The sequence below is a fragment of the Ambystoma mexicanum genome, chromosome 6p (genome assembly GCF_040938575.1).
Source record: "Ambystoma mexicanum isolate Mex_15411 chromosome 6p, UKY_AmexF1_1, whole genome shotgun sequence".
Taxonomy (NCBI): Eukaryota; Metazoa; Chordata; class Amphibia; order Caudata; family Ambystomatidae; genus Ambystoma; species Ambystoma mexicanum.
The window spans coordinates 1,126,407,580-1,126,426,303 of NC_090935.1; the positions used below are offsets into that span (position 1 = coordinate 1,126,407,580).

Sequence of the window (18,724 nt, forward strand, 5' to 3'; positions counted from 1 at the left end):
TTTGAGTCACTTCCCACCAACCTCCCCATTGTCATGATGGGTGACTTTAACCTTCCCAAGTCTTCCTCAGTGACCCACTTTGAAATCAACTCCCTCCACAACCAGGCTACCCACTCTGGTGGGAACGTTCTTGACTTTTGTCTTTCTCTCTACATCACTCGCCTCCTCTGACCTTTCCATTGACCCCTATCTCTCTGACTACTCCATTGTTCACATCCTAGTCACTCCACCCTCCCCTTGCCTCTTCATTAACCAAGGGGAAATTCAAGCAGAACTCTTGCACCTAAGCTTGATGATGTGAGGAGCATTTCTCCTGTCTCTCTCATCCATTCATGACTCTTCCATTGACTATGCCTTTTTCTGACTTTCACTATACACTTATTACTCCCTTTGGCCAACACTAGCCTGCATGAAAATTCACACCTCACCTTCTTCAGCCCTCAATCAGCTCTGAGATCCAAATCCTCAAAAGAAACTGCATTGTGACCTATGATGCTGGCGCAAATCACTGACTCCCACACTACCCCTAGCCTTCAAATAATTCCTTGATTCCCTCACCTCTGCCCTAGACTCTGCCAAATCCAATTACTTCACATGCCTAATCTCCTCCCTGCGCACTCGCTCCTGAAAAATTAACCTACCCTCCAAGCTTAACTCACACCTAACAAGCCAACATCCATTGCCTCCTCCCTCGCTGCTAACAACTTTACTCACTACTTTTCCTTTAAAACTTCTAAAATTCATGGCACTCTTACAGCCCATCTCTCTCCTTCTCCCACTCTCCTTCTGTCCATTAGTCACCCCAACCCTTCTACTCTCGACTACTTTTGCCCTGCCTCTCCTACCAAAATAGCACTCATCCTTCGTAGCCCCAACCCAATACGTGGGCCTATCAGCCTGTGTGCTTCTCAAACGATCAAAGACTTGATCTCAATCATCTACCCTTATCTCTCAGAGCTATGTAACCTCTCTCTCGCCACTGGACCCATTCCTGCCTCCTTCACATCTGCAACTAATCTAGCTCTTTTTTGTAAAAAAACCCTGCTGACTGACGAATCTGGAGGTTTTGTCCCTGCTTCCTTGTGGGGAGCCACTGCCGTTGAAGCTAGGGAAGTAAGCTGCTAAGCAAAAGCAGGACCTCACTGGGAATGACTACCCACCAGGGAACAGGGACTCACATTCTGGTAAGGAACTCCCTACAACTGAGATATGTTCTGCATATATGAGAATACCAGAAGTGGATCTGACTGTCAGCTGTGGAACTCCAAAAGCTGTAGAAAGTGTATTATAACAGTACGCTCAAGGCAATGCTAGCCTCTCCATGGGCATGACAGTTAAACATGCCCCGTTGGCATCAGGTAACCATAATATAAGGGCTTTCCTCCATGAATAGAAGAGGAGAAACGATATGCAGAGGCAAGCCTCTGACGTCCCAACGTCATTGGGAGGCAGAGCTGCACTGCCGAGCGGAGCCAGCTGTGGCACAGAGAAAGACCCAGAAGGATGTCCGAAGAGAGACGGAGAGAAACCAGAGAACGAGAAACATAGCCTCCGAGTCACTGGGCTGTGCGATGTCAGCAAGGCCAAGTGGAGCCAGCCCCGAGGGAAGGCGTGACCCCACAGAAGACGTTTGTGGGCCTGGAGCCCAGGAAACACTGAATCCCCAAAGCATGAGAGGGAAACAAGCCCTCTGCTCGCACTATGCAGAACCAGAGAGAGAGCAACAAAGTGGCTACTCCCACCTCCACACTACAATTCCCACACATCTAATCCCACCTCCACACCACTTGTACTCTCCCCTCCACACTACTCCTAATTCCTCCTCCACACCACTACTACTCCAACTCCACCTTGTCCTCTCTCACCTTCTTTTCACTCCCTTAGTCACCCTTTGAACTCACTTACAACACAGTACCACTTTCACTCACCAGCCAATACCTCACCTTTTCTACAAATTGCCTCCAAGCTTCTTTACACTGTTCTTCCTCCTTCTGGCTTCTTGGAACACCTGCACCTCCTCTGGCTTCTCGCAAACAACCCACACCCTCCTTTTTCCTGTGCCCTTTTTTACCCGCCCCCGCCTTCCTCCATTGGTTTGGTTCTGTCTGCCAATTAATCCAGGGCTTCACTGGCAGGTGTTAGAAGCAACAACATGCATATAAGAGGGGGGCCTAACACCCACCCCTTTAACTTTTGTAAGCACACCGAAGTGTGTCAATGGCGGCACACAATATAAATGTTCCAGTTGATGTGAGGGTTCCCAAAGTCCATGGGATTGCAATCTTTGCAACTCTGTTACAGGTGAATATTGATTTGGTATGGAGCGGATTGCAGTCTTCTGTGTACATGTTAACACTTCCTATGGCCGGCTGTGCAGCGCTGTTTCCCTTCATTCTGCTGCCAGTTGGAGTAAGCTGGTATGAAGTCTTCAACAGAGGTATGGGGTGATAAACAGTGGTACTTTTGAAAAGCACAATGCCACATAATAAAGGGATAGGGACTTGGACCCTCCCAACTGCCACTGTACCTCTCTGGGGTAGGACTGGTTCTGGCTTCCACCCTGGGAGACTGCCCACTATAGTCTGAGAGGGGTCTCCATCCCCTCTTGACGGGATAAGGAATCAGACCCTGTCACCTAACACACAATCAAAACACAACAAAGTTGGTACAGGTCTAGGATACATACAGAATTACAATCTGTCATACAAAATGTATCTTTTTTTTTAGAAAATTTGGTTCAATGGAATCTAATTTCACATTTCTTTTATATTAAAAAAAAGCATATTAAGAATAAAACATAGATACAAAATGCACACAACTTTGCAATCAAGCTTGCACCACATATGACACGAAAGACACCCAAACAATAACCAGCTCAAATGGGCCACAGTCAGCAGAGCCAAAGAAAAGAGCTCCACCACCAAAGTGCCAACAGAAAACTGTACAACAGATAGGCAAACTAAGACAAATTGTGAACATAAAGAGAAGAAACCCAATCCACAAACCCTATGAGAGAATACACCTTGGGCCACACTTGTGTGTTGAGCCAGCACCTATACAGGTGTCTATAATGTATCATACACTGTCAGAAAAAGAGTACTCACACGAAACACAATGCTACCAAACACAATTCCAACTCGAGTTTCGTCTTACACCGGCCAGACGTGGTTCACATGGGCTCAGCCTTCCTCAGGACAAAAAGAAAGTCAAAGGCACACTTGGGCAGGTGTTGTACTCCTGTTGACAAATATAAAAGCATATACATTCAAATAAACATTCACCAAGTATCTAACTCTGCCATCTTTTTCACAGATATATATATAGGACCTTACTTCATTCAGTAGGATCTTCCATTTAATTCATCTCGCAAAAAGATCTGCAATTATTTATAACAGCCATGCCTCATGGGCGAGGCTTGCGTGTCCAATTCTATTCATGGAAAGTCTGTAACACACAATGAACACTAAAGCATTATGAGATACTAAGAAAGCTGACATTCTGAATTATGGGAAATGTACTGGCTATGCATTCTGTGAGGCATAGTACCACAGAACTAGATAAAGGCTATAAATGTGAAAGTGTGCACTATGCGAAACATAGTGACAAAGAATTATAAGCACCTGTGAGCATGTGTTTTATGTTAATTTATCAGCAGCGTTTGATACAATAGAACTAGATATGCTTGCTAGACTATCAGAGGCTGCTGGAGTCACTGAACACGCCCGGAAGTGCATTTGCTCTATTTTGAGCAAATGTTTTCAATGTGTCAAATTGGGGATTTAAATCTGAGTCATTTCAGTGCATTATGGAGTCCCCCAAGGCTCCTCTCTATCCCCATTGTTAGTTAACATTTATATGCAACCACTCATGACAATTTTTATTAAGTACGATCTGTGCTACCATTGACATACAGATGACAACCAGATTTTTATGAAGGTGAATAAATCTGTTGAGTCACTGCATAATATAATACAGTGTACTGCAGAAGTCGGTGAGTGGGTGATGACCAATAGGTTTCAATTGAACCCACGCAAGACGGAACTTATTTTGTTCGGGCCCAAACATATTATCGGGGTGCCCCGACAAATTACTCCTCCATGCGTATTTGGTCTACCTATGACATTCACAACCAATAATGTCTCTAGGCCAATATGAAAGCTGCAACTTTTTTAGCTGTTTTGTTTTTTTTGCAAAAATAACATCTGTAAACGAGAAAAATAATTCCCATACAGTAATGGTTTATGTATTGCACATTAAGCATGAAGTTTTCAAATCTGGCATATTTTCAAATACTAAGAACAATTATTTGCAAAATCAATAATTCTTTGTTGATTATACATCAATATGTGTTCATGAATTGCATCCTGAATGACTGTAAATGGCAATTGAAATGCAATGCCCATCATCTAACGGGTAATCCCTACTTTTTTAACAAATGTCTCTAATACTTTTATATATGTTGAAGACCTAGGCAGAGGTGTAGCTCTAACAGGAAGGAATCTTAAGTTCTCTTTGCTACCCGTTGCACTGGAAATATATGATCCAATTTACATAAATATGCATTACAGATATAAACACTCAATTCAGCCAGGTTTAAATCTTTTGTTTACATATTTCATTTTTAATAATATTTGGTTGCTTGTTGAGGACTCCCGAAGGGTTGGCGATGCGTAGATCCATTGGGAAGGAATTATAGGTCCACCATGGCCCCCCTTCCACTGCATATGTAGGACCCACTATACATTATGGCATTGTGATCTTTGAACTGAAGGAATTGCAGGGCAGAATCTATCACAGAAAGGAATGGTGGTCATTATTTGTAAGTGCTATATTATTGTGATCTTTAAATTAAAATGTTAATAAAATATATGTGGTGTATTTTTTTTAATGGTTTTCCTACTTCTTGTCTTTGTTCGAAGGGGAAACTCTAAATATCATTACTATGGGATTCGTGTCAAGCCAGACTCCCCTCTTAATAGACTACAAGAGGACATGCAATATATGGCTATGAGACAACAGCCCATGCAGCAGAAACAAAGGTACCAATGTCTTTGTTTGAAATGGGAGAATATACAAATGAATATGTTTTATATTGCTTTGTACTTTGTTCTCATCTCTCTGTTCATTACATGTTGGAAAACTAGAGACACCTGTCAATTTGCCCAGTTTCCAAAACCTCTTATCTGATCTATTGACAAATCGATTTCAATATGATATAATGTCTTTTCCAATGCATCAATTAGTTTTCAAAAATTGATTATCAGAGTTTGCTTATTAAAATGTTCTTGATTAGCAAATAAACCCTTTTGATTAGCAATGGTATACTAATATTTTCAATGTCACCAGAAGTTCTTTGTACCCAAGACACAAAACAAGCAACAATACCGCATTTTTGTGTAATGCTTAAGTAAGACATTAGTGAAAAAGAGTCGGGCCTTGCAAATTCTTTAAAATTCTGCTAGACCTGTAGATGTAGAAACTTAGTTTACCTACTCGACCTAAGAGAAATGTACTCGACCCATGGCAATAGATGACAAAAAATGTAAATGCGCTTTCTGTACAATGGTGCCACCCAGAGGCCATCCATGCACAGTGAAACTTTAATTTGACATTTACTGCAAAGAAAGTCAACATTAAATAAAAGTTTCAAACGTCCCCTGCAAATGGTACTCCCCCTTCATAAAATCTACTCGACTATGCGGGTGGGCGAGTAAGCTTTGCGTGCCCTCAATGAGTGTCTGTAAAAGGTCAGCTCCATGAATGGACACACATAGATACAATAAAAAGGCTCTGAAAACAGTTTGGCCACATCCCATGTTTGTGCTGGTATACAAGGCAATCATAATCATAGAGCAAAGTGAGCTCTGGAGGCTAAATGCGGTGGATGGTATTGCAGCAGATCTGTAGATGTACAGACTGTATGAAACTATTGATCACTACTTTTCGTACATATGTAGTTAGTTGTGTGTATTCATTATGTAAGAGGAAGGAAAGTAAGAGACTTAGCAGAGGTTGATGGACTAGCAGCCTGAGAACTGGACAAACCAGGTGGAAAATTGTAGTTTGTGGCCAATTCATTTTCAGGGTAACTGGTATAAACTTCTCCTGTGGTCACCCCTCTCTCTTGGTCTGACCGCTCTCTTTTCTCCTCCCACCTGGGTTCCTATGGCCCTGTGACAACCCCTCCAAAAGCCCTGCCAACCTCGTTCACAAACATCAGTTCGATGAAATGAGTGTCAACTGCAGCCTTCACCTCCACCTTCATTCCCCCTTGCCCACCCAACGCAGACTCTAACTCTGAATCTGCTCTCAGCAACCTCTATCTATCCATTACCAACACCCTGCCATCCTTGCCCCAGTCATGAGGATTCGTCTGCAACTGCCTCCAAGCGTAACACATGGTACAACTCTGAACTTGCAGACCAAAAGCAGAAGTGCAGGGCTGCAGAAAGGAAGTGGCAAACTTCAGGTTCACCCCCTGACAAACTGTCCTGCCGCCAGTTCCAAAAGCATTACATCTGTGCCAGAAAAAAAGGCCCACATTCAGTCACGAGCATCTGGCGCGTCCAACAACACAGCTGAACTCTTCAAAATCTGTAGGGAAGTTGCCAACCTGTCTGCAGTATCCACTGCCTACTCCTCCCCAGGTCCTTTGCAGACCCTTTGCAATGCACTCGCCGCTCACTTCACCTCCAAAACCCAAGATATACTGAACAGTCTTGTCACGTACTCTTCCAACCCATCCCCCCCTTTGCCTCCCCTGACCACTCACCTTCCTCCTTTTCCTCCTTCACCTCTTTTTCTCCTGAAGAAGTCACCAGTGTTATCAACTCCATGAAGGTCTCTTCCAAACAAGTTGCCCCTTGCACATCCAGAACCACAAAGGACAACATCTCCTCTCTCGCCCCTGCTCTCGCTGATCTTTGTAACCACTCCTTTGCTACTGGTTCCTTTCCATCCTCCCTCAAGCACTCCCTTGTGTGCTCCCTCCTAAAAAAGACATCAGCAGACCCTTCCTGCCCGGCCAACTATCGCCATCTCCATCACTCCTTTCCTGGGGAAACTGCTTGAGAAATTGGCCCTCCCCCAACTTAACTCCCACACTGGACTTGTTGGTGGTCTTGACGACCATCAGTCTGGATTCCGAGCAGGAAACTGCTCTTCTGAACACCCGTGAAGAATTGCTTGCATCCCTTGATTCCAACTCCCTGGCTCTCCTCATCCTCCTTGATCTCTCTTCTGCTTTTGACACAGTGAACCATTCCAACTCATAAAAAGGTTCCATGACACCCATGGTATCTCGGAACGGGCACTGGATTGACTTACCTCCTTCCTAACTGACCTCTCTTCCAAAGTTATACTGGGCACCTTTTCCTGCCCCACTTCCTCCTCCTTACTCTGCTGGCACGCCTCATTTCCTCTTTCTCCCCTAACTTCCAGTGCTATTCTGACGACGCTCAACTCTTCTTCAAACTTCCCACAGACGCCCTTGCACCCGCCTTCATCCCTGGCTGCCTCTCAGCCATCCAGGCCTTGTGTTCTTCTAATGATCTTTTCCTCAATGGCAGCAAAACAGAGATCATCCCTATTGGGACCCCCAACACCCTACTTCTTCCCTTCACCCTGGCTTTTTTCCATGGGTTCTCCCCCTGCTCCCTCTTCGGAACCCCAAAACCTCTGAGTCCTCTTCGACTCCTCTCTCTCCTTCCTCACTCATTCTCAGGACATTGCCAAGAAGTCCCACTTTCAGCTTTTCCTTCTGAAAGGAATTCTACCTTTTCTCACTTTCCCCCAGAGACTCAATGTTACCCGGGCTCTGGTTATCTCTAGACTTCAGTATTGCAATAGCCTCCTCCATAATCTACCTTCATCCACGCTGCAACGCCTCCAGCTAATCCAGAATAAGGCAGCAAGACTTATCCTTGGCCTCAAGCCCACGGACCGCATCTCTCCTGCCCTACAAAGTCTTCACTTGCTCCTGATCGCAGCACAGATTTAATTCAAATCCCTCTGCATCATCCACAAGGTTGTTTGGGGCCGGGGACCACCCTATCTGACCAAATCTCTATCCCCGCTAGACACCTGCACTCCTCTGGCACCAACTCCTTGAATGTAAAGTGGTTTGCAAAACAGAGATGAGGTGGTCTGTCGCTTTCCTCAGCTGGCTGCCTTCTTTGGAACAGTCTCTCTCTTCATCTTGAGCAGGTCCTCCCTAAGTTCCAGAAAAAAGCCTCAAGACCTTCCTCTTCCTTCACTCCGTCTCTCCCCTGCTAATTGCACAGTAGCTTGACTGGTGTGCAAGGCCCTTATGCATCCTCAGGGCTCGGACCTCCCACATCTTTCATCTCAGCTGCTGTCTATCCCCGCACTTGCCTGCTCACCTTCCACCACTGGAGGTTGCACTTACCTTTCATCATAGCACTTCTCCTCTTGCTCACCTGGAGCACCACAGCACCTATCCCATACCCCTCTACCCCTTGCACTTGCACGTTCTGAACACTCCCAAGCCATAGTAGATTTATCCTCCCCTCCCCATTGTCTCTCCTTCTTTTGTTGTATTTAATTATTTAACATTGTTGTACTCAATTTGCTTGTCATAGCAGGTGAGAAACCTGAGGGCATTCTCCCAAGTGAGCCTTGAGGAGCTCTTATTCAGGTGGCCAAAGGAAGCTTAATATGCTCAGATCTCAGCCCTGGGGGCGAAAGGGAATCACCTGGATGGGGAACCCAGGGTTATGCTCGGGAGATTGCCCCAGGTGAGACGAATGGTATATCTGAGGCTTTTATAGGCTATAACACATCTACCTCACCTCCTCCCACTAAATCTCTTCCACCTAGATCCAATGATCCCTCCGTACAGAAACAATCCCCTAAAATTTCAAACCCGCTTGCACCCGAAGATTATCCATCCCAGAATCCCTGCTTACCTACATCCCACTCAAACAACCTCAGACATTCATTTCCACGTTGCTCCAATTATTTGTTCCCGAACACTCAGTTTATCCGGACCAAACACCATGGTTCCCACAATCTCCTCCATTCATTTCCCGATCCCAGCTATTTCCGTTTGTCCCATAAGCCGTACCAATCCCGTCCCTCTGATTATGATTTTCCAAACACCCGATCCACTATTCCCCATCATACCCCGTAGGATATTGAAATTCTCTGACTCTCTCCTCTCCCCCCCCGCCCTTTCCGACACGGACACTTTCACAATATACCAGAGAACGGACTAGCCGTTTACCTGACATGTCCCAATACAAGGGTCAGGCAAAGTCAGGCAATTGATCAGAATCACACACACCCAATGGCCCTTTCCCTTCCCCACAGGGATGAAAGGTGGAGTCAGAGAGCACAGTACGAGCAAGGCATGCACGGCAGGCAGCACAATGAGACGGCTAATCTGATGCAGCAGTTCAAGCAAAGGAGAAAAGCGTCAGGAATCGAGAGGGTGGCGAGGAGGGAAGTGACCTTGCCCTTTTCCTCCCAGGCCTGGGGAACCTTTGAGGAAGAAAGCCTAAGACAGCGAACAATAGCAGGAGTGTCTTGCAGCAGATGTCAACCGTACAAGGGACAAGCCTATGCCGATAAGGAGGAGCGAGGGAAGCTCCTGCGCCCTTGGTGCCGGCCTTTACTTCAGAAAAGCCAAAAGACCAAGTGGTTCATCACAGCCGCTGAGTCTAGGTGATAATCGATAAGAACCGGGCTGTGTTGAGTTAGAGGATCACAAAGTGGCAAGTCTGAACCAAGTTCAAGGAGCTGTGAATGAACTGTAACAAGTATTGGAGGGGAGACCAGTTGCAGAGGGAAAACCAGCACCATGTGGGTGCTAACTCGAGAGTCTCTGGTCGCGCCCCATATGAGAGAAACTACAGATGCCAGAAGGAATAGGTCAAAATGGTCATACTGAGGGTCAAGTAAAATCCCCGTACAATCAAAAGACTTTGATCTACAAGCACGGTAAAAGAAAGGGAAGTAAATCCCAAAAACATTGAACTGTCTAGAAAGAGAACCTAGAATGTAAAGATGGTTCAGCGCCCAGATGAGGGGGAATCAGGGGTGAGCCACTATCACCCTGATCGAGAGCCACAGTAAATGTGGTGAAGGGAGGCTAAGAATCGAGAGGGGTCGGAGCCCAGCAGAAGGGGATCCAAGGGTGAAAGTTGTCACCCCAGGATTGAGAAAAGCAAAAGCAAATGTTAAGAGAGAGCAAGAGTAAACCCGAAGGAGGGGATGCCAGAGAAGAAGGGTCCGAGCCTGGCATAGGGAGCCGAGATGAAGCTATCAGCCAAGTACTATCAGTCAAGAGGGATATGAGCCAGACGGAGGAAGAGCCAGGGGTGAAGCTATCATGCAGACAAGAAAAGAAGAGAACTGACATATACATTTGTGGAATACAATTGAGAAGGGTCAGCGCCCAGAAGAGGAGGACCCAGGGGTGAACATTGAAAACAAACTTTCATTTGTGAAAGGAACTTTGGTTTTGTTATTTGAACACGGCAGGTCCTTGAAGGCAAGAGACTTACAAGTGAAACTAGACTTTGACATCGACGGCCCTGATAGCTGAAAGCTTGAGAGTTAAAGGCTGAACTGTCATCTCATGCTAGAAAAGCTCGAGAGTGTGTCCTGAGAGCTGCCATTAGAACTGTTGTCTCGTGCTGGAAAAGCCTCCAAGTGCTCCAAGCTCCCATTTTACCCTGTGTCCAAAATGTGGGGAAGGGACCCAGGCTACCACATCCTGACATATTATTTGAGAACACTTCTTTCTTTTCTTGAGAACTATCCCACATCCCTTTTTGTAATAGTTGTAAGGTGTGGCAATAGGTTTCTTAGTATAGGCCCTTTTATTTTGACACAACGCCACTAGGACTGTCTTATTTTCATTTGATGGTTGACGCTTGCTCCCATCTTAGATTTAGGTTTAGATTAGGACTTTTTGCCAACCTGCACACAGCATTCATTGTTCAATGAACACCCTTGAACTGTGATCACTTGTGTCCGTCTTACTTGTGGCCACCATGAGTTTCTTACAGCTTTCATTGAACAAGGCAACTTAAATAGCTATTTTTGCTACACAACTGTCAATTTTATTAGCAAACCTACAGAATTGCTATATGACACTGCTTATTTTATGTCTTTTTTTGCTTCTGTGACACGTTCAAACATGCCTTAAACAATTACAAATAATGTATAGACATTTATATTTCTACTAAATATTGATGTTGCAGTCAGCAAATGTTAATTACCAACACTGGAAGATTAAATTTGACAGTGTTACAAATGTCCAAAAGAATACAACAGCTCTCAAAGAATGGTTGAGTGTTTTTATTATCTGTTTAAAGGGTCTCCACCTAAGGGACATCCCAACCTTTCTCGTCTTCCCATAGGCTTCCTCCACCCGAGCCCTGACTTCCATAATCCCCAAGCTGGTCACTAGAGATCGGTAACACCTACTATCTAAAATCTTACTGGCTAGTGATGAGCGTCTGAAGGCGGCAGCCTTATCTATCCGACTCCCTCCTGGGTCTTCTAGGTGGATCCTAGCCTGGTCTACTCCAAGAACTATAATGGTCTTCGAAACAGGAAATAGTGCCTTCCAACTGCCCATGTCTCACTTGCACTTGTCCCTCTCACACTCTTGTATTCCTCACCCTGATGTTCTTTCTTTCATTCCCTTCCTTCTACTCTCCCCCACTTTCTCGTATGTCCCTCCAATGTTATTTTGTCTCACATCTACTCCTTACTCCTACCCTCTCCCTACTATACACTACTCTCCCCTACTATTCCTCTCCACCAATCGCTACTCTCTCTACTCTCTCTACTCTCTCATACTCTACTACTCTGCACTCCCACTCCTCTCCACTCCCCCTACTCTCCTCACTGCACTATGCTTTGACCCGCCTTCTTTCACACTCACCCTCTGTTCACTCACCCAATCACTTTTCTCACTCAGTCTCACTTACCTACTTTCCCACTTAGTCTAGCTCACCTTACTCACCATAACGCACTTGCACCCAAGTACCACTTTCACCAACGAATGCTTCCCCTTCGACACTCTCTGCTAGTCTCCTGCATGCTTTGCTCCACAGTCCTTCCACTGCTTGGTCTCTTGGTCCGCCTCCTCGCCCCCTGACCTAAACAACTAACACTCTTCTGTTTTGCTCATGCCTTTTTATCCTCCTTCACCCCTTTTATTGGGTCTCATGCTCACCTGGTTCCCCAGACGAGTATATAACCTGCTTTCCACCAGACGCCAGGTTACACAGATGTGAGGTGATAGTGTCTTTTAAACCCCACCCCCTTTCAAACACTGGTCTGCCGGTGTTTCGCAATGGCTTCCTGGTAAAGGAAATGTCCGTTTTAGAGTTCTAAGTCTGGTGTAATTGAGTGTCCGGTGTAATTGGCGGTCCGCATCGATCAATGTTGCACCAGATCTATGTTCGCCGCCACATTGTGAGTGGGTTGAATGTTTTGTCATGCGCCGCAAGTATTTCTGTGCTTGGTAGTTCTGAAATGGATGAAAGTAAACACTTCCAAGCATGTTGTACATCAGGAATGAGATGGGGGGAGGGAGGGTGGACAGAGACTCACTTCCCTCACCCCATCACTGAGATAGGACTGGCTCTGGCAAACACCATGTAGGCCTTGAGGTGGGTGAGAAGGAGGAGACAGACTAGAAGTTGCCATTCTCAGGTAACTTTTATTCAGAAATAATCACTACCTAACAGAACTAACTAGGCTGTTTGTCATCAGTGGTGAAGTCCAAAGCAAAAGTCTGTCCTCCGTCAAAAGCAAAGCTAAGCTGCTCTGGCCCTACCACTGACTAATACTAAACAACTAATTTCCAGGAGAATGACTCCCTTCTCCTGGGATTGCTTTCTCAGAAAGTCTCTATCAATACAGAATCTCCAGATAGATCTTGGCTATCTCTCGTATCAGGATATTCAACTCAGTTATGGGACTTTTTCACATCCCTGGATTCCCTTTTCCTTGGCTTTTCATGTCCCTCTGTACAGATCCTTCGATACCTTGGTATACTTTCACTTGACCCTTCTCAGGTGAAGTTAAGTCTCTCTGCCGCTGACACACACTCACTGAACCAATCATTCCTTTTACTGTCCCTCTACCCTGTCTCTCTCCTACCCCCCTTCCCCTCTCTGTATATATCATGCAGTCCAACACTCTTACTCCCAACAATCCCTCCACACTCTGGTAACACTCTCTCTCAGACACAGTACCTCAACTGCACTCTACTCCACAAACTCCAACACATCCTCAGCACTCCACTCCAGCATCTGTTCTGTTTCTCATCCGCCACCTCTCCTCCTGACTTCATCTGATCACCCTTCATTCATCTCTAGCTGCGTAGGTCTTTTATTCCTGGGCCTTATTCCCTGATTGCTTCCTCATCCTTCCCACTCGGGCTAATCCATAACTTTTGCCCAGGGGTTGCATCCCAATATCCAATTCTTTTTTAAAAAGTCGATGCCGTTGCAGGTGATTCACAGTCAGCCTCCTGTGTCAGTGCTTTGGCTCAGGGAAGTTCTGTAAGAAAGCAGCGAGAACTTCAATTAATTCTAGGCTGCAAGGCATGGTGCGATAGGCAGCAGTAACAAGGTCACATGGATTTCTAGCACAATTGGGGTTCAGAGACTGGGGCCCTTCCACTCCCTCATGCCACCTCTGGGGTAGAACTGGCTCTTGCATATTTCGTGGTAGGCCAGCTACCTCAAGTTGGGAGGGGTCCATGTTTCCACTAATAGGGTCAACACTTTGATGCTATCACATAATGCAAAGTGTTTCAAGAGTTTTACCAAGTCACACACAAGCTAAAATGAGCAAATCAAAGGGCTCCCTCCTCAAGGTTGGTGTTGTCACCCCTCCTGCTGTAGGACCGATGGGGTTGTCAGTCTTCCTCCCACTGGCTCAGGTATAGACTTCTCCCAGCCACTGATTCATATCTCTCGGGCAGCCCAATGTTGTCAGGCCCTTCCTTCTCATTGTCTTTCAGGGGTATTCTTTGAAGCACTCTCCTGGAAGTCTGGCAAATAATTCCTACCAGGCTATGCCGGATGTTGGCGCTTATCTGTAGGTTTAATGCACCCTGCTGGGGTTTGGCAGAGAAGTCTGGTGCTGTTACTCCTGCTATTCCTCCTGGACCACTTTTCCACCCTGACCACTCCTGGGCAATCCTCCTCCCCTCCAGTGTAGTTGTGCCATATTGTTCCTCTACCTTTCTCTGTACCTTCCCCTGGACCAACATGCTCCCCTGGAACCTCCCTATCCTTTCTACCTATGCGGGTGGTTTCTCATTTTCCCCCTGCCTAAGGTGGTCTGGCTCTAACCCCCTCTCTAGTTCAGTCACCTTTTCCCTCTCCTGATGGGGATCCCTTCTCGTCTTCCTGCCAACAACACCCCCCTGTGAAAACCTCTCCTTCACGCTGTAATCTTCTCTAGCCTCCAAGTTTCCTCCTTCATCTTCACCACACTAACTCTCTCCTTCTTGTTCTGGACTCTCCTCCTGTTCCACAGGACAAATCTCCAATTCCGGTTCGTTCATCACACTGCTCTCTTCTATTGTCACTTTCCAATCATGTTTTTTCTCCGCCAAAATATGTTCCAAATGATAAACCTCTGAAGGATGACATCCCTCTGTCTCTGTTCCCAAGCAATTCCTCTCTAACAAGTCAGGACGTCTGTCATGCTCTACACAACTATTAGTAACCTTCTCCAACACTACAAGCTCTTCCTCTTCCCTGCACCATGCTTCTGCCTCCCCAATACTCAACAGTATCTTCTTCATCCTTGTCTGCCACCAAATTCCCCTTGCACACGGTTCTCTAGGTTAGGTGCTTGCCAGGGTATACTCTCTTCATGTGAGCTCTCGAAAGGCTTGACACTGACTGGCCTGGGTGGGTGCTTTAAGGCTGTTCATTTATTCCTCTTAGGTGGTGTTTTGGCCATTGTTTGCACTCATTTCATGTTTAGGGTCTGGCCTTGTCTGTGATTGGGCCATGTGCTTTGTGTCATGTGGCTTGAGTGGAGCTGAGTCTATGGCCATATCAGGTGCTTAGGCCATTTTGGATTCTCCATTCGTTGTTTGTTATCTAATGAGAAAGATACAGGGGCTTGCGTTTTTTCTGATTTCAGTTTGCACAGCCCCTCCCCTTATGAACTAATTGTTGCTCCTCTTTATACCTAGCAGATCAAGGGAAATTCTGCACAATTCTTTTGGTGTGGGTAGGGAGTCTGAAACCCCATTTCTTTTTCCCAGCAGTTTTTGTACTATGGAGAGGGGTTTTAGACTCTCACTCTGGTGTGGCTGCAGATGTTGAGAAGCCTGAATGTCTTCTTCCTACTGGCTTTCATTTATGTTGTGGTGGAAGGAAAGTCTCCTCTGAATGTTGGGTCACTGTAGAAGGAGAGCCATGCTTCACCATGCAACTCCAGGCACCAAATCGGAGATGGGTGCTGCTTCCCCATGAGTACTGTAAGGGCACAGAAGCAAGACACTGACACACGGGTGGCATCTTGATTGTTATACACATTTATTCAACTTAAGAAGGGTTGGAAAAATGCCCTAATAATAAGAGGGGTTTTCCTGTCTCAACAAAAATGTTCTAATTGGTCAGGCAGAATATCCAAAAGCAAATAAGCCCACTGTCGTATCAAAACCATATCTCCAACCCTCACACTAATAACTCAGACTAAATTGTAGGGGGTTGTTGTTCTTCTTAACAGTTCAATAGTTTGACTGTATCTCAAACACAAGTTCCCAAAAGGTGCAAAACAATTACAGAAATATAGACAACCTTGGTCCTGCAGGCTGTCGGCTCCTGGCTTTGCCAAGAGGCAGTTTCCTTCCTCTTCGTGGGTGGCACTGTTCACTTTCCTTCAAGGAGCTTTGTTTCTTTTCTGCTTCCTGTCCTTTCAAATAAAAATAGACAACGTTGGTCCTTCATGCTGTCAGTTCCTGGTGTTGCCAAGAGAGGGTTTCCTTCCTCTTGACGGGTGAAAATATCCACTTTCTTTGAAGGGCTTTGTTTGTCTTTCCATTGACTCCTCTTCCCGCTTCTTGGCCTTTCTTAATAACACAGTTCAAGGGGGTATGTGTCCCTTTCCCTTTCTTCTTCTATTCTCACAGTCAATCTGGTGCACTAACCTGCCAGACACTGTGTTTGTGAAGATTAGTATGGGTGCAAGTACTATTGCTCCACTCGTCTTTCTCTGGATTTGTTTCAATGGTCTTGGTTCTATGTCTCTTATAGTCCCAACCAACCTGGTACACTAACCTGCCAGATACTGGGAGATCTGTCTGGATGCAGCTCCTGGATGTGGGTGTCCCAGACCCTTATTTCTCTTCCTTGTGAATGTGGCAGACCTGGTCCACTTAACCTCCCAGGTGCTACCACGAGGATGAGTGCCTTGGATGCAATCTTCATATAGGTGCAGGTCACAGGCTTGCTTCCTTTCTCTTTCCAACTTTCCTGAACTACTTCTTTGTCCACCAGGGTCCCTGACCCTGTATTTGGGTTCTGTCCCCTTCTGCTACTACTTCTAAGGGCCCCCGCATCTACCCTTAGGTCAAAAGACCTTTTTATTAAAAAAATGATTGATTTAGAAAGACCGCTCTAACTGCACAGAGCAGTCTTTCTAAATCGAACTGTCCCACCCCTGCCGCACACAAGTACACGCAGGGCTGACAGGCGTGGGAGTGTCGGGTAAGTGAATGTGTGTGTGTGTGTGTGTGTGTGTTGTGTTGTGCTGGTAAGGGGGTGGTGGGTGGGTAAAAGGGTAGGTTTGGGGGGCTAAACACCCCCAATTTAGAAAAGAAATAGTGGAATAGGGTGGGAAGGGGTTGGTGGAATATGTCATATTTTGGCATTTTAAAGCCAACACAAAACGGCCAAGAAAATCTCTCTTTTTTGTGTTCAGTCTTTAAAATGTGGAAATATTACATAGACCCGTCTACCCAATAGCCAGCGTAGCTTGTTTCTTGGTCTGCGATGGCTCTGGGTCTCTCCCGATGCCATGGGTCCGCTGTGGGTGTGGTCTGCGCTCGCTGTCCACCTGCGCTCCTTTGTGGACCGGTATAGGTAAGTGAGGTTGCGGGACGCGGCTTTGCTTCCTTGCATCTCCCTGTGGCCGGGCACACTGGAAGTCTTTGCTTCCTTGCTTGGAGAGTGGTCTCTCTCCTTAGGGCCGGCTTCTCTCCTTCTCACTCCCTTTTCGGTGTACCACTCCACTTGCTTTCGGAACTTCCTCGCACACTGCATATGGCGGCTGTTCCTCCAGGCAGGGCTTAACTTCGAGTCAAGTCCTTCTTCCTTCTTAATAATGGTAAGCGTTTTCAATTGTCCATATTGACCACTCTGTTAATGCTTGCGCAGTATTCATCATTCTTCCGCCTTCATTTTTTCGTCCCAGTAGTTTTGCTTTGATGTTCATATGAGTAGCTCTTGTTCTTCTTCATTTTAGTACATGGTATGACGTTCATGTAGTCAACCCTACAGCATAACGTGGGGGAGGTAAGGACTACATTACCCTGTGGGGTGTGTATGGTATGGGAGTTTGATAAGAGGTATCTGAATAGCTCATTCTCCCCTCCATGTCGTCCCTCGTCACATGAGGGATATCCTTCCCCATGTTATCCTCCCGCTGCGTTCCACCCCCAGGGGGATTATTGGACTGGCTGCACCACCCTGGCCACATACAAGGGTTTTCCCCTATGGAAGAAGGGACACATCCAGTGATTCGTCACACTCCCAACTGCGGAATGTGGGAATCTTCTCTGTGGGCCACTCGGGTACTTCCCATATGGTCTTCCAGCACTTGAATTTGCATCTGCATGTCGGAGGTCCATTTCAGGTTTACCTTATGCAAAGGAGGAGGGAGATGGGAAATGTTGATTTTACCTGCCTGGTCTGTCAGCCAATTATACGCTTGGGACATGTTCTTCAGGATTATTCCTATTCTCAGGGACCGGACTAGGGTATCCCTTGATTATTTCGCCCTCCTAATCTGCAGAGCATTTCCTCAGATCTGGTCCAGGTTTTCCCTCTGACAAAGAGGGACTGCTGGCAGTTTGTCATCATCTGTTTTACCAATTGATCTGGATGTCTTGCTGTCCTTTAAAGGGCACAGTAAGGGTCAGTGGGACTGCAATGTGACTATCCCTGCCCAAGTGCACAGGACTCTGTGTCACCAGGGCCGCTTAATTATGCAAATATGGATCAGGGAGTGCTAAGGCATCTCCACCATGGGCGCTTACTATCCAAAATAAATCTTGTAATGATGGAATTGATATTTTGTAGAGTCTGCCTATGCATACATTTAGGGAGTGCCCTAAAAATATAATGGAATATTGGTAAAACAAACGTAATATTATTGATACATTCATGTATCTCCTGCAAAAGGTACACATATCCTTAATTGGTTTCACATGTATTTACTGCACAGGTCTCTCCAGTGCAGCAAATTACCTCTGAGCTCTTTCCCTCGGCGCCAGCCCCCCTGTCGCATCCTGACATGCTTCTTTGAAAGAGGGTCCTTCTTCACCTCCTACCTCATGTTTCCACGAAAGGGGGGTGCACCCCCGGACCCTATCCCAAACATCACCCACCTACTTACCCGAGTCTCCTTACGTGCCATGGCATCCTCCTTATCCACTCCCTTCCAGGCCATTCATAGTCACCTCTCTCTCCCACACCCCATTACCAACACC

General features: G+C 46.0%; 1 protein-coding gene across 6 annotated transcripts in view; it reads left to right on the top strand.

Moving 5' to 3' along the window:
• The window catches only part of RFX3 (regulatory factor X3), a 1,045,627-nt gene that overhangs the window by 800,751 nt on the left and 226,152 nt on the right, over positions 1-18,724 (top strand). For all 6 annotated transcript variants that reach the window (XM_069625736.1, XM_069625732.1, XM_069625731.1 and 3 more), the window contains one exon: positions 4,920-5,039. In XM_069625736.1, coding sequence (XP_069481837.1) covers positions 4,920-5,039 — 120 coding nt within the window. The remainder of the gene's footprint in view (positions 1-4,919; positions 5,040-18,724) is intronic.